Below are 25,689 nucleotides of genomic sequence, written 5' to 3'. Positions count from 1 at the left end.
TAAAGGCATAGATTATTTTCTAAACAGGAGAAAATTCAAAAATCTGAGGTGCAAAGAATTTGGGAATCCTTGTATAGGATTCTCTAAAGGTTAACTTGCAGGCTGAGTAAAGAAGGCAAATGCAATGTTAGCATTCATTTTGAGAGGACTAGAATATAAAAGCAAGCGTGTAATGCTGAGGCTTTATAAGGTATTGGTCAGGCTGCACATGGAGTGACATGAGCAGTTTGGGGCCAATTATCTAAGAAAAAAAAAGTGCTGGCATTTGGAGATGGTCCAGAGAAAGTTCATGAGAATGATTCTGGGAATGAAAGGATAAACATATCATATCAGGAGCGTTTGATGGCTCTGGGCCTGTACTTATTGGAGGGGGGTGGGGTGTCTCATTGAAACCTATCGAATATTGAAAGGCCTAGATAGAGTGGATGTGGAGAAGATGTTTCCTATAGTGAGTGAGTCTTAAGACCAAAGGTCACAGCCTCAGACTAGAGGGATGTCCATTTAGAACAGAGATGTGGAGGAATTTTATTCGCCAGAGGATAGTGAATCTGTGGAATTCATCGCCACAGGCAGTTGTGGAGGCCAGGTCATTGAGTGTATATATAAGGCAGAGGTTGTCAGGTTCCTGATTAGTCAGGGTGTCAAAGGTTACGGGGAGAAGGCAGAAGGGAGAAGGTTGAGAGGGATAATAAAGCAGCCATGATGGAATGACAGAACAGACTCGATAGGCTGATTGGGCTTATTCTGCTCCTATGTCTTATGGTCTTATGATACTTCAGCAAGATGAAGTGTGAGAAGAATGGCCATTAGGCAAGGGACAACAGCAACATCCCAGAAATGGAAGTGTGAAGGTCGGGATCCAGCTGTTAAATTAACCCTTAATCAATGGTTTTCCATTGTAACTGGATGACTTGTATAAGTAAGTGAACCAATGTTAAAAAAAAACAAGTCAAAGGAGCTAGCTAAGAAGCTGGGTCACAAAGATTTTAAAATAACAGATAGCTGATTTGTTATCTTGGAAATGTAGGCACCACGCGAGAAAGATAGCGATGGTGCTGTAAGTGCAGAAACATGTAAATCTACAAAACTTCCAGACTTGTTTCTAATATTTTGTGCCAATGATATCTCCGTGCCATAACACGCTGGATAGTTCCCTTTGCAATAAACACACAACACTATCGGGTTCAAAGAAAACAATGAATCAACTACTATACTGTATGTCAGGAACTGACAAAAAGAAATAGTTGGTTATTGGGAAATGTGTTGGCCTTGATGCTTTAAGGGGCATAGAATGGGAAGCTTATCAATTGAGTACACTTGATGTATTCCTCTGTCGATAACCATTATGAGCTAATACAGTTTAATAGCACTGTACCAATATTGGTACTGTTCTAATTTGGTTTGCATTTCATTTAAATACATAATTTGGTACTCAGTTAAAAAGTAGTTTGTTTTTTTTTAAACCTTTTTAACAATTTCCATGAAACTTCAGGTAATTGGGGCAGCCACATAATTAGGCTAAAACATACTGGTCCCGATGTGTCCCAATTAATCGGAATCCACCTTTATGCTTCAGCTTGTCACAAAAAGCATAATTTGCTTTTTAATTATAGGATTAGATTGGTTAGCTTCTGACTTAACATTTGTAACAAATGTAAGCACTACAGCAGTAGAGGGCTGTACAAATTATTATGTAACAGAAAGTCTGTTCGGAGTATAATCCACCTGAATTTTTGATCGATGGGAAAATACCACAAACTTTTTTGCCAACTGCTTGTTAACCATATTGTATAATACCCTGTTTTATTTTAAAAAGGAAACTAATTAATATTTAAATTTTATATTCACTAGGCTGGATTGATTCATGCAGATATTGGTGAGTTTTTTATTGAGCCATTGGAAAAGGGCCAGAAGGCACAGGAGGAAAAAGGTCGTGTTCATGTGGTGTATCGTAGATCATCTATCAAACAAACAGCCCCAAAAGACCTCCATATTGAAGGTATCAAAAAGGATTAAAGACTACAAAAAATTCCATCTTAAAAGTTTTTATAAATAATTGTCTTGATTAAAAGTAAAAATCTTGTTTCTTAAGTCTCTGGAATCACCAAAATGCAGTTTGTTTACTAATACTATACAATGTTAAATGTTTGTTTTACAAGATCAATTTGATTAAACTACTTAGTTCTGTATTCTTCAAAGTTCAAAGTAAGTTTATTATCAAAGTACATATATGTCACCATACACAATCCTGAGATTAATTTTCTTACAGGAATTCACAGTAAATACAAAAAAACCACAATAGAGGCAATAAAAGACCACCCCCAATAGGATGGACTACAATCAATGTTCAAAAGACAGCAAACTGTGCAAATATAAAATGGGAAAAAAACCAAAATAATAATAAGTAACTGAGCAATGAATATTAAGAAAATGAGTTGTAGAATCCTTGACAGTGAGTATGTAGGTTATGCAAACAGTTCAGTGATGAGGCTAGTGAAGTTATTCCCTCTGGTTGAAGAGACTGATAATGGTTGGGTGGTAACCTGGTGGAGTGGGTCTTGAGTCTCCTGTACCACCTTCCAGATGGCAGCAGTGAGAAGAGAGCATGACTTTGGATGGTTGGGGTCCTTGATGATGCATGATGCTTTCCTGTGACAGCCCCTCATGTGGATGTGCTCAATGGTGGGGAGGGCTTTTTAATATTTTTGTTTGAAAAGTGTGGCGTCCCCCACCCCTCAAATTGATGCTGTATATGGTTTTTGCCAAATGTTTTTATTAAAGTCCAAGAAACAGACTAATTAAGGATTACTGAACCTGTTAAACTAAAATAACTTGCCCATGTATAAAATGATTAAGAGCTGTTTAGCTTCTCCTTAAAATCATCTTTAGTTCAGAGTCCACTCTCATCTGATTGTACTTCAAAGAGGGACATTTGATTATTTTTGTATCATAAAACTGTTGCATGTAACTTCTGAGAAATAGTTGAGAATATCATTTAGTAGAATCATAATTCTTTGATTAGTGTGTATTGCTACTGAGCCAGGTGTCAGTAGAAATTATATATTCAAAGACATATTGCATTTTCTTAGTGCAGTGGTCCCCAACCACGGGACTGCGAGGAAACGATATGATTTGGTGATATGAAACAATATGAGTCAGCTGCACCTTTCCTCATTCCTTGTCACGCACTGTTGAACTTGAAATAATCTACCAAATCATACCAAATAACACTAACGTATAGTAAAAGCAGGAATGATGTGATAAGTACACTGCCTATATAAAGTAGAAATAATGTATGTACAGTGCAGTTTCACTTAACAGAATCGGGAAGATTAAGCCAAAACCGATTTGTAGAAAAAAAAAATGGGTACGTACATGCATGCGCACACAGGTGCCCGCGCAAGGCTTCACGGTCATGGTAGTCTTTCTATGGGTAAACACAAGTGTCCTGTATGACTGCTACTTTTGTCCCTTATTTGGGAGTGAGAAAGTTGGCAGCCCTACTTGAACACCCCCCTCCCGTCGGCTGGTCCGCAAGAATATTGTCAATATTAAACCGGTCTGTGGTGCAAAAAAGTTTGGGGACCTCTGTCTTAGTACCACAGCTTAAAGCTAATTTTTAAACCCGAATTCTGTCTGCCCAAATGTTTTCATGAGAAATACGTATATAATTATCTTGGCTGAAATCCAAAACTAGAAACTTTGAATGGCATGGTTACTAAGTTTGATGTAAGAGCATATGAGGTAATTTACAGAGTACAAAATAATGACTGGCATTTATTCTAGGTCTTGAATATATGACAGCTATAGAAAGACAAAGCAATAAACTATTGTAAATTAGCACTTGGAGAGAGAAATACTTTATGTGGTTATGATGGTGCTGTGGAACACCACATACAATTTTAAACTAAACTGGCATTTGCTTTTGTTATATTTGATCAATCTTTGGATTAATTGTTCAGTCTAAGCACAATACTAATTAGGTTGTTGAATTCTACATCACCATTATCTTAATTTATGATTCCAAAAAAGGAGGCAGGAGTCAGGTGAGCAGAGAGAATGATATTGACTGTTCATTAAGACAAATGTATATTAGAATTCTCTAAATCAAAAAGTAAGTACTGCAAATATTTGGACTTGTATAGCATTTGGTTTAAGATGTATAGTTAACTTGAATTGTAATTGCAGTAACATTCGGTTTATTTTGTCTTACTTGTCTTCATGCTTTGCCATTGCTGGCCACATCCAATTTATGACAGCTTGCATATTATTGTACAAGTTAGTCTTTGTGGGAAGACACTATACAGTTCCTGGATGTTTCAATGGATGATGTGCTTGGAAATGACTGTAACCTCGTTGATTATTTACAGTGTTGATGTTATTCTGTTTTTCTGGATTTCCTGCTGCTCTCAATTTTTGCTTCAATCAGAGTCAAGCTCTTTACATTTTTCACCTTTTGGCAGTCATGCTCAGATGACCTGTTCCAATTATTTGCAAAAAAAGTACTTGGAACCTTTTCAAAAGGACATTCTTTTGATTTACAGTTGCTTTTCACCAAATATCTTGGTAAATAAGGTCACATTAAAGTTGATTTTTTGTCATATGTGCAAGTACATGTGTACACAAGTACAAGGAAAAACCTACTTCGAGCAGAATCACAGGCACACAACGTCAGATACATAACATTCACAAGAAAACATACCTGAATTATACAAGAGCAAAGACAATTAGAACAAAAAAATGAAGTCCATTGTAGTGCAATGTGGTTATATTGTTGCTATACTGATGTAGTGATTAGAGTTGGTTCAAGAACAGAATAATTAAACAATAGTAGAAGTTGTGTTTGAATCTGGTGATGTGGGACTTCAGGCTTCTGTACCTCCTGCCTGATGGTAGCTACGAGAAGACGTCAAGCTTGTCACCTTGAGACAGCACCATGTGTAGATACTACTGATGGTGGGAGGGATGTGCCAGTGATGTATTGGGCTGGGTCCTCGATTGTGCAGCATCTTACAATCCAGTGCATTCAGATTTTTGTATGAGAGTATTATGCAACCAGTCAGGATACTTTCAACATTATATGTTGAATATGTATTCACATGAAAGCAACAATAAATGCAGAAGTTAATTAGAGTGTTCAGTGACTGGAGTGCTGTACCTCCATAAGTTATTGTGGAGAGTGGCACGGTAGCTTAGGGGTTAGCGAATCACTTCCAATGCCATCGACCCAGGTACATTTCCTGCTGCTGTCTGTAAGCAGTTTGTAAGTTCTCTCTGTAACTGCATGGATTAGATCCAGGTGCTCCAAATTCCTCCCGCATTCCAAAGACGTACAGGTTAGTAGGTTAATTGGTCACATGAGTGTAATTGGGTACCCTGGGCTTGTTGGGCCGTAGAAGTCTGTTACTGTGCTGTATCTCTAAATAAATAACTAAAGTGAAGATGGTATGCACCTTCCATGTGATGACATTCATGTGCTGGGCCCAGGACAGGTCATCCAATTATGTTAACAGATTCAGATTCATTAATTTATCACGTACATTAAGACATACAGTGAAATGCATTATTATTTTAACAACACAACCTATGGATATGCTGGGTGTAGCCCACAAGTGTTGCTGCACATTCCAGTGTCAACATAGTATGCCTACAATGTTCAACAGAACAACAGCAACCCCTTCCCATCCACCCACCCACACACACACAAACAATCCTCCAATGCCAAGATAGACTGGGCCCCCAGCCTCCTTCGAACCCACAGATATCAGCCTCCAACTTCTCCAGTGAACTCATAGACCCAGGGCCTCTGTCTTTGGGCCTTGAACTCTGGACTTCCGACTGACCTTCGGATTTTGATCTTTGGTATCCACCCCAGGACTTGCTGATGACAGGACCCAAACTCCAGGACTGGAAGTCTGGATGCTCTGATGACAGACCCAGACTCTAGACTCACCAACTCATGTACTTAGAGGGTCATCAGCCCTCATACCTTCTGCTTGAACGGATCTCTGACCCTGCTGATCCCATGGGGAACTTACTGACCTAGAGGAGGGTGGACTCTGGCCTGACCTCTAAATCTCCACATCTCTGCTTCTAAAACTTAACCTGACCTGTAACTTGCCACTTTGTTCCCAAAGCCATCCCTACAAACCTTAAAAAAAGAAAACAAGTAAGTCTAATGGAGACTGGAGGTCAGTGCCATCTTGACCAGAACATCCAGGAATTTTAAATTGTTGGTCCTGTCTATTGCCAATCCACCAATGTTGTTGTCTGACGTGTTTTTGTTCTCCTCCTTCCTGAAGTGAATGATCAGTTCTTTAGTTTGCTGATGTTGCTCTACCACTTAACCAGGTATCCTATCTCACTCTTAGACATGGATTCTTCAGCACCTGTAATGCATCCAAAAACTGTAATATAATTGCTAAGGCATGCTTGTTTTCTGCCCAGCCACAGTAGCGTAGCCTTTTGATTAAGTTTATCATTGACTTGTCATGAGTTGGGTCTGCACTTCACTATTCACTTGCTCTGCTGCCTGGCTCTACTGTATATAATATAAATATTCCTCATTTGGTTTTTTGATGGTCAATAGCATAGAGGTACTGCAGATACTGGAAATCTAGAGCAATACACACAATATGCTGGAGGAGCTCAGCAGGTCAGGCAGCATCTATGGATGGGAATAAACAGTTGACATTTCAGGCTGAGACCCTTCATCAGGACTGCAAAGGAAGGGGGGAAGAAGTCAGTTAAGAAGGAGGGGAGGAAGGAGTACATGGTGGAAGTTGATAGATGAAACTGGAAGAGGGGAGGGTAAATAAAGAGCTGGGAAGTTGATTAGTGGAAGAGATAAAGGGCTAGAGAAGGGGAATCGGAAAAGAGGACAGAAGATCATGGAAGAAAGGAAAGGGGAGGAGCATCAGATGGGCAGTTAGAAAAGAAGCTGTAAGAGGGAAACAAGAATGGAGAAGGGGGGAGGGGGCAATTACCAGAAGTTCGAGAAATGGAACTTAGTAGAGGAGGCCACGGACTAACGTGATGGAATGAGAATGGGAAGTAGAATTGAAATTGTTGGCCATTGGGAAATCCTGCCTTTTGTGACAGATGGAGAGAAGGTGTTCAGTGAAGTCGTTTTTCAATCTACAGGGCTCTTGTGACTACTTTTTTAGTGTCACATCCCTAACACAGTCATCATGTTTCCATGATATCTTTCTATATCAATAAAATTTAAGCCTTGCATACTATAATTGATCTTCGTATTCCTTGTCTGCCACTCCCTCCCCCCCACCCCCATTGGAACCTTGGCAAACAACCAATGTGCAAAAAGCAACAAACTGTGCAAATACAAAAATTAAAAAATACACGATAATAACACGCAGTAAGCAGCATCAACCCTCCCCCCACCCATTTATTCTAGCAGAAACCACCAGCCCTCCCACCACCCGCCATGCAAGCTACAGCAAAGCCCCAAAGAGAGACCCTGTACAGTCCATCATTAACTGCTGTTCCTCCCAACAGTTTGACTTCCCTCGGGCTCTCCCTCTCCTTTGTTAGTGAGAGAGAGAGAGAGAGAGAGATATCACTCCTTCCACAGCGAGAGGGGAGACAAGCAGTCACTGTTTCAATGTTATAGTCTGTAGCACTGCTTTTATTTCAAGTTCCCCCAACTGGAGAATTGGCAGCAAACTGTCACTCACCATCAAAAAAGAGAGAGGGAGGGAGCAATCACCTGAGTGTAAAGGCCTCTGACAGCTGTACTCACTGTCTCGATGCTCTGGCTCCCCACAGTGATGCTGTTCACGACACTGGCGAGAAATCGGGTCCACAGGTCTGCACTCCGAAGGTGCCTGTTTTCCAAGCCACTCCTGGAGATTTGAAAATGTGGCCAATCGGCGAGTTCCAAGAATGGGAATGTGTTGCTGTGCAGAACCGCAGTTTGAGTACAGCTGTAGATCATAGACTCTTGATAGGATCCCAGCCACTTTGAAAAGGAAAACAGAGATATTAGAAGAAGAATTTAAACTGTTCCATTGATGGGCTGTGAGAAGTCGCCCTCCGGCAGGGAGTGTTAAACCCGTGATGGACTAAGCCATATCCACTGCTTTTTGTAGGCTTTTTCATTCAAGGGCATTGGTGTTTCAATATTAGGTCATGATGCAACCAGTCAGTATACTTGCCACCACACATCTATACTGTATACGTTTGTCAACATTTTCGATGACATGCCGAATCTTTGCAAACTCATAAGAAATTAGGGGTTCTGTGTGCTTTCTCTGTAATGGCACTTGCATGCTGGACCCAGGATAGATCCTCTGAAATGATAACACTGAGGAATTTAAAACTGCAAGAGAGCAGTTTCCACATGCACTTGACTCTACCTCTGCTGTACTACTACTGATTATACCGTAGGTTTTGCTCTGCAGTATAGGTGATTATTTAAAAATCCAATATATAGTCCTGCATCTTCATTAACAGTCTGTAGCTAAGTTTCTTTTAGTTTTCAGGATGTGTGTTTTTTTCCTACAATTATCTTTTTTAGATCTGAGTTGAACCTCTGAATAAAATGTGGTGAATCATTGGACCTTGTCTATTTCAGCATTGCATAATACTTTCATCCTTTCACAAACATCAGGTAATCCAGACCTCTGTGCTGTGAGTTCTGTCCCACATGTAGGGCCATTGCCTTATGTTGCTAAAGTAAGTTGATTTCCAGGTCTTCACTATTAGTTTCCAAATCAGGCATGGCCTTTGCCATTCCCTATCCAAGAGATTTTGCATGGATCTCTTTCTTTTTGGTTTGTTTCCCTTGTTCTTTCACTTCAACATATGTGCAAGGAACATTTATTCAAATATCACATTTCCTCTTGATGTTTTATTGCTTCTGGCTTTGTGTTGAACCATTATGAAGGTGAACACAATATATGTATGGTAACATATACATACTTTGATAATAAATTTGCTTTGAACTTTGATATATAGACAGTAATGCCCCACTAAGATATGGGTATCATTACTGTTGATTGAGTGCATAGGGCAATAGAACAATCTTGCATTCTTTGAAGTAGAACTGAAAAATATTTTGCTAGTAATCTGAATGACACCACTGCTAAGAGTGATATGCTTTATTTGATCCTGCAAAAATTATGTACAGTTCTGTAATTGTAATGTTACTGTGAAGACACAATGTTAACTATTCAGCACTGGTTATTGGGGTTAGGCTGTTACAGAATTTGAAAGCTCGTTGAGCAAAGAAGCCAAACAGAAATTGCAAGGACAGCCACTCTGTATTCCAGTTGACTTTACATGAATGTTATATGCAAAGGGAAAATAATTTGCTCAATGAGTTGTGCCTATAATGGTTGAAACATAGAAAACGTACAGCACAATACTGGCCCTTTGATCCACAATGCTGTGCCGAACATGTACTTACTTTAGAAATTACCTAGGGTTACTGATAGCCCTCTGTTTTTCTAAGCTCCATGTACCTATCCGAGTCTCTGAAAAGACCCTATTATATCCACCCCCACCACCGTCGCCGGCAGCCCATTCTACGCTTCACCTGTCTCTGCGTAAAAAAACTTACCCCTGACATCCCCTCCGTACCTAGTTCCAAGCACCTTAAAACTGTACCTTCTCGTGTTAGCCATTTCAGCTTTGGGAAAAATCTCCTTGACTATCCACACGATGAATGCCTCTCATCATCTGATACACTTTTATCAGGTCACCTCTCATCCTCCATTGATCCAAGAAGAAAAGGCCAAGTTCACTCAAACAATTCTCATAAGGCATGCTCCCCAACCCAGGCAACATCCTTGTATGTCTGTTGTGCACCCTTTCTATAGTTCCCACATCCTTCCTGTAGTGAGGTGACCAGAACTAAGCACAGTATTCCAAGTGGGGTCTGACCAGGGTCCTATATAGTTGTAACATTACCTTTCAGCTCTTGAACTTAATCCCATGGTTGATGAAGGCCAATACACCCTATGCCCTCTTAACCACACAGTCAACCTGTGCAAACACAAGGAAATCTGCAGATGCTGGAATTTCAAGCAAACACACATAAAAATTGCTGGTGAATGCAGCAGGCCAGGTAGCATCTATTGGAAGAGGTACAGTCGATGTTTCGGGCCGAAACCCTTCGTCAGGACAGGGTTAGTCCTGACGAAGGGTCTCGGTCCGAAACATTGACCGTACCTCTTCCAATAGATGCTGCCTGGCCTGCTGCATTCACCAGCAATTTTTATATGCGTTAGTCAACCTGCACAGCAGCTTTGAGTGTCCTATGGACTTGGACCCCAAGATCCTTTTGATCCTCCACACTGCCAAGAGTCTTACCATTAATACTATATTCTGGCATCATATTTGACCTACCAAAATGAACCACCTCACGCTTATCTGGGTTGAACTCCATCTGCCACTTCTCAGCCCAGTTTTGCATCCTATCAGTGTCCTGCTGTAACCTCTGATAGCCCTCCACACTATCCACAACACCCCCAACCTTTGTGTCATCAGAAAATTTACTAACCCATTCCTCCACTTCCCCATCCAGGTCATTTATAAAAATCACGAAAAGAAGGGGTCTCAGAACAGACCCCTGAGGCACACCACTGGTCACCGACCTCCATGCAGAATATGATCTGTCTACAACCACTCTTTGCCTTCTGTGGGCAAGCCAATTCTGGATCCACAAAGCAAGGTCCCCTTGGATCCCATGCCTCCTTACTTTCTCAATAAGCCTTGCATGGGGTACCTTATCAACTGGTTGTATGGGGCTCTTGAAAAATAAGGTAGATAAATCCCTAGGGCTTGAACAGTTAAGTTTTATTTTTGAGGGGTGACAAAGCTGATTGATGTTATATCAGTGGATATTGTCATTCAATAAATTACCTCATGTTAGACTAATTTGGAAAGTTATGACATATGGGCTCTACAGTGATTTGGTAGATTAGATTCAAAATAGACTTTCCCATTGAAGGCACTGAGAAGTGGTGGAGGAGTGTCTCTGACTGGTGATCTGTAACTAATGGTGTTCTGTGAGGATCATTGCTAAAACATACGATACTGTGCAAAAGTCTTAGGTACATGTAAAAAAAACCTGTAAAGCGAAGATACTGAAAAATAATGAAATGAAAAGTTTTTAAATATAAAAAAATTATAAAGAGCAGGAAAGAGTAAAAAAACTGAATGAAATCATTATTTCATGCGACCACCCTTTGCCTTTAAAACTGCATCAATTCTCTTAAGTACACTTCTCTAAGCAAATCAGCTGGTAAGTTGTTCTAAGCTTCTTTGAGAACTTGCAGACTTTGGCTGTCTTGTTTGCTTCTGTCTCTCCAGGTAATCCCAGACAGCCTCAGTGATGTTGAGATCAGGGCTCTGTGGGAGCCATACCATCTTGAAACTACATAAAAAGGGTGCCTAAGACTTTTGCACAGTACTGTAGGTGGTCTGCGAACTGAACAAAAATTGGTGAACTTGTGGATAATGAGGAAGCTTGTCAAAGGATTCAGCAGGATAGATCAGTTGGAAATATGGCAGATGAAATTTAATCTGAACTAGCGTGAGGTGTTGCACTTTACTAGATCAAATGTAAGGGGAAATTATACATTAAATGGTTGGATTGTTGGTTGCACTTGGATAAAGAGGGATCTAGGCCTGCAAGTTTATGGCATCCTGAACAACACAAGTAGATAGAATAGTAAAGAAAGTGTATGACATCTTTGTCTTCATTGGTTGGGCATTGTGTATAAAAGTCAGGAAATGATATTAAAGCTGACTAAAACTTTGGTTTGGCCACATTTAGAGTACTGTGTGTAAATCTCGTCACCACATTACAGAAAGCTTGTGGAAGCTTTGGAGAGGATTTAGAAGTACCTGGATTAGAGAGTGTTAGCTGTAAGAAAAGTTTGGACAAAATTGGATTGTTTTCTCTGGAGTTTTGGAGGGTAGAGTGGCTTGAAGTTAGGAGACATAGGGTTGATAGGGTTGATTGTTTTTCCCATTGTTGGAATCTCAGATATGAGAGGGCATAGCTTTAGGTGTTGCCGGGGGGGGGGGGCAGAGGTTTAAAGGAGATGTACAAGACAAGATGTACATGAACAAGCTGCTTAGAGGAAGCAGACATCACAGTGGCACTTAAGAGACATTCAGATGAGCACATGAACTGGCAGGGAACAGAAGGTTACAAATCATGTGCAAGCAGATGTGATGAGTTTAATTTGGAATCATGATTGACACAGACATTATAGTTAAAGGGCCTGTTCCTGTATCATACTGCTCTATAAGTGTTCTATGAATACCTGTGCTCAAGAACTGATCCGAAAAGGGAGCTAGTGTGCTAAAAAATAACTTGCAAGGACTGTAATTGTGAAATGTAAAATAGCCTGCAGGTTTGATTTAAAAAAGACAAATGTAGGTGCCTTGCAGTCAGATGTTGGACAATATTATAATTGGGAACAATAAAACAGCAGAGCAATTAAATAAATAATTTGGTTCTCTCTTCATGGAAAATGAGCAGTATGAAACAGTGAAAAACGGGATTGGATCAGAAAATAAAGATCAAGATCAAGAGGTAGTCTAGGTATAGGATACACCAGCAGATGGAAACGTTGATGGGATTTGTAGGGTTGCAAACAATAGTGGTACTGTAGAGCAGAAAGCATAGAAAGTTGCTAGAAAAAAAGTTTAGAATTCAACTAAAATAGTTTAGGAGAGCAAAAATACAATTTGCTTTTATGGTTCTTGGAAATTATTGTAAAGGGCTCTATAATTTTGTAAACAAAGTAAGGGGCAAATGTAGATCCTTTATATTCAGAAATTGGATAATGGGAGCAAAGGGAAAGAACAGTTAAACAAATTCTTTAGTTATGGCTTTATGTAAGAGGAAACAAATAACTTCCCAGAAATATTAAAGAAAATGAAGTAATGTGTTATTAATAACAAAAAATGTTGGAGAAAGTAATAGGATTGAATCACTGGGATCGATCACCTGTATCAGGCTACAAAATGAGGTGGTCCAGTCCTACAGATTGGAGGGAATCAAGTGCAATCCATGCATATGTATGCATACATGTATGTACTGTATATATGTAATCTATCTATCTGGGAGGCAGATGCAGCACTATAAAATGTAGAGAAAAGCATAGTTTGTTAGAAAGGATGTCATTAAAAATGAGACTTGGAAAATATTAATGGAAATAGACATAGTTGACCTATGTTATTATGCTTTAACATACCACTGAGGAGAGAAAAACATTGTGATATAAGCATTTATGTGTATATATATATATCACACAAGAATGTTGGATGACAAGTTACAAGGAGGATGCATTCAGGTTTCAAGGCAAGTTGAGTGAGTGAATACATGACAGATCTTGTATAATGTGGGTAACTATGAAGCTATCCATTTCAGCATGGGGAAGAAAAGGTGGGGTTACTTAAATGGTGATAGTGGAAAATTGATTATTCAGATGCCCTTTTACATCCAGATCCAAGATCCTTCCAAGAATCAAGCCATCTCCCAACCTCACTATTTGCGGGCTCTAATCAAACATTTCCTGCTTGACCAGAACATGGCAGAGTCTGTGGATGTTGGCTTCATCAGCCATCTCAGAATCATGGAAATGGAAAGTTTGTGAACCCTGTAGAATTTTTTCTATTTCTGCATAGATATGACCTAAAATGTGATCAAATCTTCACACAAGTCACAAAATTAGATAAACAGAATCCAATTAAATAAATAACATAAAAACATTATACTTGTTCATTTATTTATTGAGAAAAATGATCCAATCTTACATGTATTTGATGGAAAAAGTATGTGAACCTTTGCTTTCAGTAACTGGTGTGACCCTTTTGTACAGCAATAACTTCAACCAAACATTTCTGGTAACTGTTGATCAGTCCTGCACGTAGGCTTAGAGGAATTTTAGGGTATTCCTCCTTACAAAACTACTTCATCTCTGGGATGTTGGTGGGCTTCCTTGCATGAACTGCTTGCTTCAGGTTCTTCCACGACATTTCTATAGGATTAAGGTCAGGCTTTGACTTGGCCATTAGGGTTCAAACATGAATTTTCTTCTTTTTAAACCTTTCTGTTGTTGATTTACTCTTGTCATTTGGATCATTGTCTTGTTGCATTATCCAACTTTTATTAAGCTTCAGGGTACAGGCTGCTACCCTGACATTCTCCTGTAAAATGTCTTGATACAATTTTGAATTCATTGTTCCCTCAACGATTGCAAGCTGTCCAACCCTTGGGGCAGCAAAGCAGCCCAAACCATGATGCTCCTTCCACCATTCTTCACAGTTGGGATGAGGTTTTGGTGCTGGTGTACAATGCCTTTTTCCCTCCAAACATAGCACTCTGCATTTCTGCCAAAAAGTTCAACTTTTGTCTCATCTGTCCACAGAAGATTATCCTAGACGCATTGTAGAGCATCCAGCTGGTATTTTGCAAATTTGAGACGCAGCACTGTTTTGTTTGGTGAGCAGTGATTTCTTCCTTCGCGTCCTTCCATGAACATCATTCTTATTTTTTTAATATAATTTTTATTGAGTTTTCAAAAAGAATACATGAAAAGATAAAATCTACCCTCCCCCCTCCCCTTAACCCTCCCCCCCATATATATAGTCCTACCTAAAAAGAAAAAAAGAGAGAAAAAAGAAAAGAACCGCCTGGATGTTGGAAGGTTTCCACATGCTCCATGGGATTCAAAATAAATTTGGTATAATTATTCGTTACTTTCCCCAAGGGACCAAGGTCTTTATCGGAGCACTTAAATATGCCATCCTATCTTTTGTAAATAAGGGCGCCAAATATTCAAAAATGTTACATACTTATCTCTTAAATTATAAGTAATTTTTTCGAGTGGAATAGAACTAGCTATTTCATTATTCCAACGATCCATACTTAAATACGAATCAGATTTCCAAGTAACTGCTATAGTCTTCTTAGCTACTGCCAATGCAATTTTTATAAATTCTTTCTGATATTTATTCAATTTAAGTTTCGGTTTTATCCCTTCAATATCACCTAATAGAAATAATACAGGGTTATGTGGAAGTTGAGTTCCAGTAATTTGTTCCAATAAGACTCTTAAATTTATCCAAAAGGGTTGAATTTTAAAACAAGACCAAGTAGAATGTAAAAAAGTACCAATTTCTTGATTACACCGAAAGCATTTATCAGATAGATTTGAATTTAATCTATTTATTTTTTGTGGTGTAATATATAATTGGTGTAAAAAATTATATTGTACTAATCTAAGTCGAACATTTATTGTATTTGTCATACTGTCAAGACAGAGTCTTGACCAATTTGTTTCATCAATATTAATATTCAAATCTGTTTCCCATTTTTGCTTTGACTTATGGGTTCCTTGTTTAATTGTCTGTTCTTGAATCAAATTATACATACAAGAAATAAATTTTTTAATTTTCCCTTTTTGAATTAAAATTTCAATTTCATTAGGTTTTGGCAAAAACATTGTTTGACCCAGCTTACCTTTTAAGTAAGCCCTTAATTGAAAGTAACAAAAGAAAGTATTATTAGATATTTTATATTTATCCTTTAGTTGTTCAAATGACATCAATATACCTCATTCAAAACAATCTCCTATAAATCTAATCCCTTTTTGGTACCAATTATATAAAAGTTGATTGTCCATTGTAAAAGGAATAAGTCTGTTTTGAAACAAAGGTCTCCTTGCTAATAGAGATTTCTGTGTTTCATTATCATCATTTATCTTATTCCATAAATCAATCAAATGTGTTAATATAGGAGATTCTTTCTTTTCCCGTATCCATTTAGATTCCCATTTATATATAAAATCTTCAGGTCTATTTTCTCCTACCTTGTCTAGTTCTATTTTAATCCATGCTGGTTTTTGATCATCGAAGAAAGATGCAATAAATCGAAGTTGATTTGCTTTATAATAGTTTTTAAAGTTTGGAAGTTGTAACCCTCCTAACCTAAATTTACATGTCAATTTTTCCAATGATATTCTTGACATTTTACCTTTCCAAAGAAATTTTCTCACACATTTATTTAACTCTTGAAAAAATTTCTGTGGCAATTGTATTGGTAATGTTTGAAACAAATATTGTAATCTCGGAAATATATTCATTTTTACAACATTGACTCTACCTACTAATGTTATTGGTAGTATCATCCATTTGTCAAAATCTTCTTGAATTTTTTTCAACAGTGGTAAATAATTAAATTTGTACAAATTCTTTACATCATTATCAAGTCTTATACCTAAATACTTTATACCATTTACCAGCCATTTAAATTGGGTTACTAATCAACATTGACTATAGTCTCCTTTAGTAAGAGGTAAAATTTCACTTTTATCCCAATTTATTTTGTAACCTGATACCTTCCCATATTCATCCAATCTAGAAGATAGTTTATGTAACGAATGTTGTGGGTTTGTTAAATAGATCAAAACATCATCGGCAAAAAGATTAATTTTATATTCCTCCTGATTAACTCTAAAACCCATAATATCTGGATCAATTCTGATTAGTTCTGCTAATGGCTCTATCGCCAGTACAAATAAAGCAGGTGATAATGGACAACCTTGTCTAGTTGACCTTTTTAACTGAAATGGTGTTGAAATTTGAGAATTTGTCACTACTTTAGCTTTAGGGTTAGAATTTAAAGTTTTAATCCAATTTATAAAAGATGTTCCTAACCCATATTTTTCTAATACTTTAAATAAAAAATCCCATTCTAATCTATCAAATGCTTTTTCTGCATCCAAAGCTACTACTATACTCTTCTCATCCCTTTTTTGTGCCAAATGAATTATACTGAGTAGCCGGGTTACATTATCTGCCAATTGTCTATTTTTAATAAATCCTGTTTGATCCATATGTATTAATTTTGGTAAATATTTAGATAATCTATTCGATAAAATTTTTGCTATTATTTTATAATCTGTATTCAATAAAGAAATAGGCCTGTATGATGTTGGTTTCATAGGGTCTCTGTCTTTTTTTGGCAATACTATTACAATCGCTGTTGAAAAAGATTCTGGAAGTTTATGTATTTTTTCTGCTTGACGTATTAGTTCCATAAAAAGAGGAAATAATAAATCTTTAAACTTTTTATAAAATTCAGGTGGAAAACCATCTTCTCCTGGAGATTTATTACTTTGGAGTGATCCTAAAGCTTCTTCAACTTCTTTTAATGTAAAAGGCATATCGAATCCCTTCTGTTCTTCCAAATTCAATTTTGGAAGAGAAATTTGTGATAAAAACCTTTCTATCTCATTAACATCAGTTTGGGATTCTGATTGATATAATTCAGAATAGAAATTTTTAAAAGTTTCATTTATTTCAAGAGGTTTATAAGATATTTTATTTGCCCTTGTTCTAATTGCATTTATTGTTTTGGAAGCTTGTTCTGTTTTCAACTGCCAGGCAAGAATTTTATGTGCTCTCTCACCTAACTCATAATACCTTTGTTTAGTTCTTATAATTGCTTTTTCCGTTCTATATGTCTGAAGCCTATTATATTGTAACTTCTTATTAACCAGTTGTTTTCTTTTTTCTTCTGACATATATCTTTGAGATTCATTTTCTATTTTTGTAATCTCTTTTTCCAATTGATCTAGTTCTGCCATATATTCTTCCTTAATTTTAGACGTATAACTTATTATCTGGCCCCTAAGATATGCTTTCATCGCATCCCATAATATAAATTTATCATCCACTGAATGAAAATTTGTATCCAAAAAAAATTGAATCTGCTTTTTCATAAAATCACAGAAATCTTGATGTTTTAATAATATTGAATTAAATCTCCATCTATAAGCCACTTCTTCCTTATCAGCCATTATTATTGTCATTAATAAAGTGGAATGATCTGATAATATTCTTGCTTTATATTCCATATTTTTCACTCTGTGTTGAATATGCATTGATAATAGAAACAAATCTATCCTTGAGTAAGTTTTATGTCTATGGGAGTAGAACGAATAGTCTCTTTCTTTAGGATTGATTCTTCTCCATATATCAATCAAATTTAAATCCTTCATCAATGATAAAGTTAAATTTACTACCTTCGATTTTATAACAGCCTTGGTTGATCTATCTAAGACTGGGTCTAATCAAAAATTAAAGTCTCCTCCAATTAATATTTTTTCATGTGCATCCGCCAAATTCAGAAAAGCTTCTTGTATGAATTTTGCATCATTTTCGTTTGGTGCATAAATATTCAAAGAAGTCCATAATTCAGAAAAAAGTTGACAATGTATAATCACATATCTCCCTGCAGAATCAGTTATTACATTTTGTATTCTAATTGGTAACGTTTTATTGATCAAAATTGCTACTCCCCTCACTTTTGAATTAAATGAAGCCGCAACAACACTTCCCACCCAATCTCTCTTTAGTTTCTGATGTTCTGTTTCTGTTAGGTGCGTTTCCTGTAAAAAAGCTAAATCTATCTTTTAATATGTGTTAAGATTCTTTTTCTTTTCACTGGTCCATTAAGCCCATTAACATTAAAACTCAAAAAATTCAATAAATTAGTCATTATTCTTAGCAAAGTTACTCCAATCTAAAACATTACTTATCTTCTCAACTCTCATAGTTCCTTGGGGAATCTCTTTAAACTTCACCATGTTGCTATGTGTTTCCCTCCCAACCTTCCAGGCAAAAAGAAAAGAAAAGATAGAAAGAATACAAAAAAAGAAAAAACAAAATACCCCCCCACTAATGTTGTGAATGAAAAGATACACAACACTACCCCCCTCCATTTTACGGGTCGTGGCAAAAGCCACGCTTGCACACATGATTAGCGTAGCAATCGATCAGTGCTTCGTCCAGCTCCCCCGCAACAAAAAAAATTATATATATATATATAGGCAAAATTAATGTTACTGTTCCCAACTAATATTCCTCCAGTTTTAACCTTTCTTAAACCCCTCGTATAATTAATGATATATTTATATATTCATCCAGCTTCAAAAATCCAACAAGTCTATTCTTTAACCCAATCTTCATCTTCAATCTATCTGGCTCCCCTGGATTTGTTCTTGTATCTGGTGAATATTCAGAGAATCTCGCACAAACTGCTCTGCTTTCTGGTAGTCATCAAAAAATCTTTTTTCTCCACCAGGCAAAAAAATCTTCAAGGTTGCAGGGTAACGCAGTATAAATTGATAACCATGATCCCATAGGGTTTTTTTCACTGGATTAAATTTCTTCCTTCTCTTCAAAAGTTCATAACTTATATCAGGGTAGAAAAAAACTTTGATCCCTTTAATTATCAATGGCCCTTTTCTATCCTTGGCAGCTCAAGCAGCTGCCTGTAGAATCCTTTCCTTGTCTTGAAATCTTAAGAATTTTATTAAAATCGATCGTGGATATTGGTCATCTTTTGGTTTTGGTCTTAGAGCTCTATGTGCCCGCTCAATTTCAATCGGTCGAACCTCCTCTTCCATTTGCAAAACATCCGGGATCCATTTTTGAAAAAATTCTATTGGATTTTCTCCCTCCGTACCTTCTTTAAGACCAACAATTTTAATATTATTACGTCTACTGAAATTTTCCAACATGTCCACTTTCTCCAAGAGTCGATTTCTTTCCGAGTTCCAGACAAGCAAATCACTTTGTTTTTTCCACTCTACCATTCATATGCCCCATTGCTCTTTCCATCTTTTGAAGCTTCTTATCCATTTTGTCCTGTCTTTCCATAACTTTATTATAGCACATCTTCGTATCTCTAAGCTCTTCTCTTACTTTTCTTAGTTCAGCCGTTAATTGCGATATAGCCTCTCTTATGTCTCTATCATCTCCTTTACTTCCAATCGCTTCCAATTCTTCCTCCTCTTCTTCATCTGTGTTCTCTGCAGAATCCAATTCTGACTCTGAGTCATTTTCAATTGCAGTGGCTGACGGTTCTTGTAGTTTGCGTTGTGTCAATTTGTGCATGCGCTCTTCTTTGCGCATGCGCATTTCCGGTGCCTTCTTCGAAGAACCCGTTACTACCGCCATTGCACCCTGTTCTACCGAAGGAGATCCAACCTGAGTCCGAGGCTCCATCGTTGCAGTAGGCCCTTTTTTCTTCCCCTCTCGCGGCTGCTTCGCAACAGCAGACTTCTTTTGTTGCGGTTTAGGAGGCATATCGTAAAGTAGTCTTACAAAGTTTATAAATAGTTTTCAGAAAATATTTATTAACTTTGTTTTGTTTAAACGGTACTTTACTAATTTCTTGCGGGAGAGCTGGATTTACACATCTCAATCCCACGTCATCACGTGACGCCCCCCCCCCCCCCCCATGAACATCATTCTTGTTCAGTGTTTTTCTTATAGTGGACACATGAACAGAGACTTTAGGTCCTTTGCTGTTACCCTTGGGTTATTTTTCACTTCTGTCAGCATTGTACATTGTGCTCTCGGTGTAATCTTTACAGGATGCCCACTCCTAGGGAAAGTAGCAACAGTACTGAGTTTCCTCCATTTGTAGACAATTTCTCTTACTGTAGGTTGATGAAGGCTCAGGTCTTTAGAAATGCTTTAGTAGCCTTTTCCAGCTTCATGCATCTCTACAATTCTTCTTCTATGGTCCTCTGAAAGTTGCTTTGATCGAGGTATGGTGCACATAAACAGATATTTCTTGAGTAGTTTCTGTCAGTAACCTGACTTTGTGTGTCTTTTTTATAGAGCATGGCACCTCTACAACTCACACCTCCAATCTCATCTCATTGGTTGGAACACCTGACTCCAAAATGTTTTTGCAGAAAGCATTACCCCAGAGGTTCACATACCATTCCCAATATATACATGTGATACTGGATCATTTTTCTCAATAAATAAATGAACAAGTATAATGTTTTTGTGTTATTCTTAAAATTGGGTTCTCTTTATCTAGCTTCAGGATTTGCGTGAAGAACTGATCATACTTTAGGTCATATTTATACAGCAATAGAGAAAATTCTAGAGGGTTCACAAACTTTCTAGCACCATTATAGAACAAATTATCCTGGATCCCAAGGAATATGAAGAATAATAGCCCATGTACATTTGAAAACTTAAAGCTTTTGCATCTTTCCATGTTGTTGGCATCATATAAATTTAATAAAATAACCAATTAATAATAGTCCAGAAAAATATACTCCGCTGTAATCCATGTTTCTTATTTCTTCCCTTCACCCTCCCTTCAGCACCCACCTCCACACCCCTGAAACTATGTCCTAAATTTAATTGGATGTTGACTATCCAGGGAAGCATTTCTAAGACCAATGAGTTTAAACACAGCAAGTTAAATCCCTCAACCCCAAACAAACAAATGCTGCATCGGTCTGCAATGCTGAATTGAAATTGACTATGAATGTACTATTAGTGCACTGTAGACCTTGGTTACCTATACGGTTGTATCTTAATTGAAAAAGAAAACAAAGCATTACTTACATAAGGTTATTTTTCTTGCTGGGTTTTATTACATTTAATTTTGAACATTTTAAAAACAACCTGCAAACAATTACTGTTTGTCTTGGGGCTGGGAATACATATATTTACTTTATGATGTCTGGCAAAGAAATTCATGATCATTCTATCAAACACAGGCAGGTGGGAAGTTTTGCTATTTATCCTGCTGAAAACAGCATTAGGAATTAAACTATTTTCTCCACTCTTCTGTCTTTTAATGAAACCAACATTTGTTAAACATCTCTCCATGGCCTTCTCCATTGCCATGATGAGGCCAAACTCAGGTTGGAGAAGCAACACCTCATATTCCGTTTGGGTAGCGTGAATATTGATTTATAACGTAGAATACTACAGCACAGTTCAGGCCCTTTAGCCTGCAATGTTGTGATAGCCTTTTAATCCATCCAAGATCAATCTAACCCTTCTCTCCCACATTGCCTTCCAGTTTTTTTAACCATTTCTTAAATGTTCCTAATGTGCCTGCCTCTATCACTGCACCTGAGAGGCAATCCACTCAGCCACTACTCTCTGTGTAACAAAAAGAAAATGACTTAACTTTGACATGCCCCCTATACTTTCCTCCAATCACCTTAAAATTATGCTCCCCTATATTAGCCATTTGTGTCCTGTGAAAGAAAGCCTTTGGCTGTTCACTCAATCTTTTCCTCTTCTCATTTTGTACACCACAATCAAACCACCTTTTGGCCTCCTTCACTTTAAAGAGAAACCCTAGCTTGCTCAACCTATCCTCATAATACAATAAGATTTCTCTAACATCTAGTAGTTTCTCTCCCCTCCCCCTTTTTCTCTTTTTCTATTTCACATTCTGATTATCTTCTCACACCTTTTCTTCTTCTCACCTCCCTCTGGTTCCCCTCCTCCTTCCCTTTCTTCCATGGTCCATTGTCCTCTCCTATAAGAGTCCTTTTTCTTCAGCCCTTTGTCTCTTCCATCTATCCCCTACCAGCTTCTTACATCATCACCCACACTGCCAACCACTTACCTTTTCCCTCACTTAGTTTCACCTATCACCTTCCAGCTTGTACTTACTCCCTTCCTGCCACTTTCTTATTCTGACTTCTCCTTTCCAATCCTGTTGAAAAATCTTGGTCTGAAGCATCAACTGTATATTTCCCTCCATAATGCCACTTGACTTGCTGAGTTCCTGCAGCATTTTGTGTATGCGGTCTTCAAGATTTCCAGCATCTGCAGAACCTTTTATGTTTGATTTGTTAAATGCTGTTTCCTAAATAAGGCAACTCCTTATAAGGGAACCCAAGTTCCCTAAACTGAGAACTCATGATATTTCAAACTTTACAACCATCTGGAACTTTGTTTCAATTAATCGGACATTGCATGAAAGGATTGGAGTTTATTAAAATGTATACTATATTTATAAAATCTTTCTATCATCCAAATTGAGAATGCTTTTGCATTTCCTTTGCTTAAACAGATTGTTTTTATATGGGAAATCAAAATACATTGCTGTCCACCTTTTCCCAATTTTAATAGTTTAGTATTTAATATGTCCAGCTTTTTTAGCATATAACTTCAAAAATATCATTGTATTTTTCTGTTTTTCCATGTGACATTCTGTGATGTAACCCAGGTGACATTAAATTGCTTAAGTCCATTGTCTGTCAAATGGAGGATGGTATTGCTTGGCCTAAGTCATGCTTGTGTCAGAGGCATTGGCTGAATTGATCTGATTTTGTTTACGCAGTATATTAAGAAATCTGAGGAAAAAGTGAGTGTCTGGATTTGTATCATAGTTCATAATCTTACTATATTGAGGGAGCACACTTCTGGGTCAAAGTGACCTCTTCCTGTGCCCATGTGGACTTAGTGGATAATTAGATGCTGCTTTGCTGAGCTGCTTTCCTTTTAGAAGTGATTTTGGTCTTAAAGGAAACATGAGAAATTATAGACAATTTGTCAGGAAAGTTATAAGGCTTTGTGTTAGTGAATTTAAACATGGATAAAGAGGGTAATTTTTCAGAGAATTTGTAAGTGCTGTAAATGAAGCACTTCTAGACCATTTAAGCACATTTGTAAAGGAAATAGTGCTGTCAAACCCTGAATGCAGCTTGTAACTTAACAGTATGAAATCCTTTTGCACATTACAGTATTTATTTTTGCACATCTTTCACTCATGGAGTAAGTAGAATTAAATGGCGGTGCAACATTTAGTATTTTGAGACATTTGGGATTAGGAACTTTGAAACATTAGCTATGTTACATCCACTTCTTATCATTTTGTCATCATTTCATAAGTACTACAGATGTTATGTGGAGTGTATATAAATATACATCAAGTTATGTTAGATCTATATTGGCCTTTGTTGTACTTAAGCCTCAAAAAACCAGCCAGCAATGAAGAATGTTATGGCATTTTTGAACTGCAGATTTTATTGGACGTTGCAGTAGGATTAGTAACATTGGAACTGCAATAAATACATCTTCATTGAAATATTTATGTGTCAGAGTGCTCAACATGGCTATGTCAGCAGAAAATGAATAGTTAAATTGAGCAGTTAAAATTAATTATGTAGATGTGTGAATGGTTTGGATCTAACATGTTCAACCCTTTTCTGGTTTCAACAATCACAGAGTATCTGTTCTAAATGAGAATGAAGTATTCTTATGGTTATGCTGAGATGTTTAGAAGTCTTTGCAGAACAGCAAGACAATACTCAAAAAAACTAGTGAGTTATGTAATGTTAATTCCATTTGATTCAACCCAGCCTATGCTGTTCCAGTCGTAACAAGCAGCATTTGTACACTACAGAAAACTAAGTAATCATGAGATCACTTTAACTGTTTTGTTATTGCAAGAGCGCTAGTGGATGGGCTGAGCCCTCAACTCTTGTCACTGTAGTCCTGACAGTATTGCATCTGCAATTATGCAACATTATAATGATCTCTTTCAGTACTGTCCATTAGTTTATTTTGTACTTAGGATGCATTCTGAGGCCAAGTGGTATACCAGTATTCTTGATCAGCAGCCCATTCATCACTTTAATGGATCCATACCTCTGTAAATCGTGGTTTTTTAATTGTTTCCCTAACTGCGTTGAAGATTTTTGCCTTTATTGTTTCATGAAGTGGCTTTTGAAACCCCTGCCACCCTATAAGTGGAAAAAATACTTCCAAATCTATTCTGATCCTACCGACTACTTTAAATCAATGCTCCCTGGCTTTTGACTCCTCCAGGTGAAATAGGCCCTTCTTTAAGTTATGTACCTCCATTTAAGCCTCCCTTAGTTCCAAAGAAAATAGCCCTTGCTTATCGAGTCTTTCTCTGCCCTGACAACATCTCATAAAGCTATTCCACATCCTCTTCAGTGCAGTTGTATTCTTTCTATAATGTAAGAAGATCTATACACAAGCTGTCAATCCTTTACCAACTGAGATGTGAGCATCCCTGGCAGTGGCCTTAGATGCTGCGCAGAACATTTGCAGCCACTTCTAACGTTTCCATACTTCAAATTGAGGTCCTCACCTACTTCAAGGAAGTTATTATTGTCATGGTACCTGAGGAAAAATAAGGTAATATGCCTTAATGGCTACCGCCCAGCAGCTCTAACATCCACCACTATGAAATTCTAATCATGGCGTACATCAATTCTAGCTTCCCAGATAACCTCAGCCCATCAATTTGCCTACTGTCAAAACAGGTCCATGGCAGACACCATGTCCCTGTCCCTACAGTCATCTCTGGTACATCTGCACAGTAAACACCTCACCTACAATATACAATTGTTTCAAGCAACATACATCAAAGTTGCTGGTGAACGCAGCAGGCCAGGCAGCATCTATAGGAAGAGGCGCAGTCGACGTTTCAGGCCGAGACCCTTCGTCAGGACTAACTGAAGGAAGAGTGAGTAAGGGATTTGAAAGCTGGAGGGGGAGGGGGAGATGCAAAATGATAGGAGAAGACAGGAGGGGGAGGGATGGAGCCGAGAGCTGGACAGGTGATAGGCAGAAGGGGATACGAGAGGATCATGGGACAGGAGGTCCGGGAAGAAAGACGGGGGGGGGGTGACCCAGAGGATGGGCAAGAGGTATATTCAGAGGGACAGAGGGAGAAAAAGGAGAGTGAGAGAAAGAATGTGTGCATTCTTAGGCTAGGACCCTGCCTTTTTGTTGGGTTTGTGGAACAATCTATGTTCCGTGCCTATTCTGGTATCTGTCCCCCACTTTTCCTTCGCTACATCGACGACTGCATTGGCGCTGCTTCCTGCACGC

The 25,689-nt window shown here is 37.8% G+C and overlaps 1 protein-coding gene across 2 annotated transcripts in view; it reads left to right on the top strand.

Annotated features, from left to right (window-relative positions):
- Window positions 1-25,689, top strand: part of LOC134358453 (A disintegrin and metalloproteinase with thrombospondin motifs 14) — a 242,619-nt gene that overhangs the window by 41,471 nt on the left and 175,459 nt on the right. For both annotated transcript variants that reach the window (XM_063070692.1, XM_063070691.1), the window contains exon 3: window positions 1,852-1,999. In XM_063070692.1, the coding sequence (XP_062926762.1) occupies window positions 1,852-1,999 (148 nt within the window). The remainder of the gene's footprint in view (window positions 1-1,851; window positions 2,000-25,689) is intronic.

Source organism: Mobula hypostoma, chromosome 18 (genome assembly GCF_963921235.1).
Source record: "Mobula hypostoma chromosome 18, sMobHyp1.1, whole genome shotgun sequence".
Classification (NCBI taxonomy): domain Eukaryota; kingdom Metazoa; phylum Chordata; class Chondrichthyes; order Myliobatiformes; family Myliobatidae; genus Mobula; species Mobula hypostoma.
This window is presented reverse-complemented; position numbering and strand designations above follow the sequence as displayed.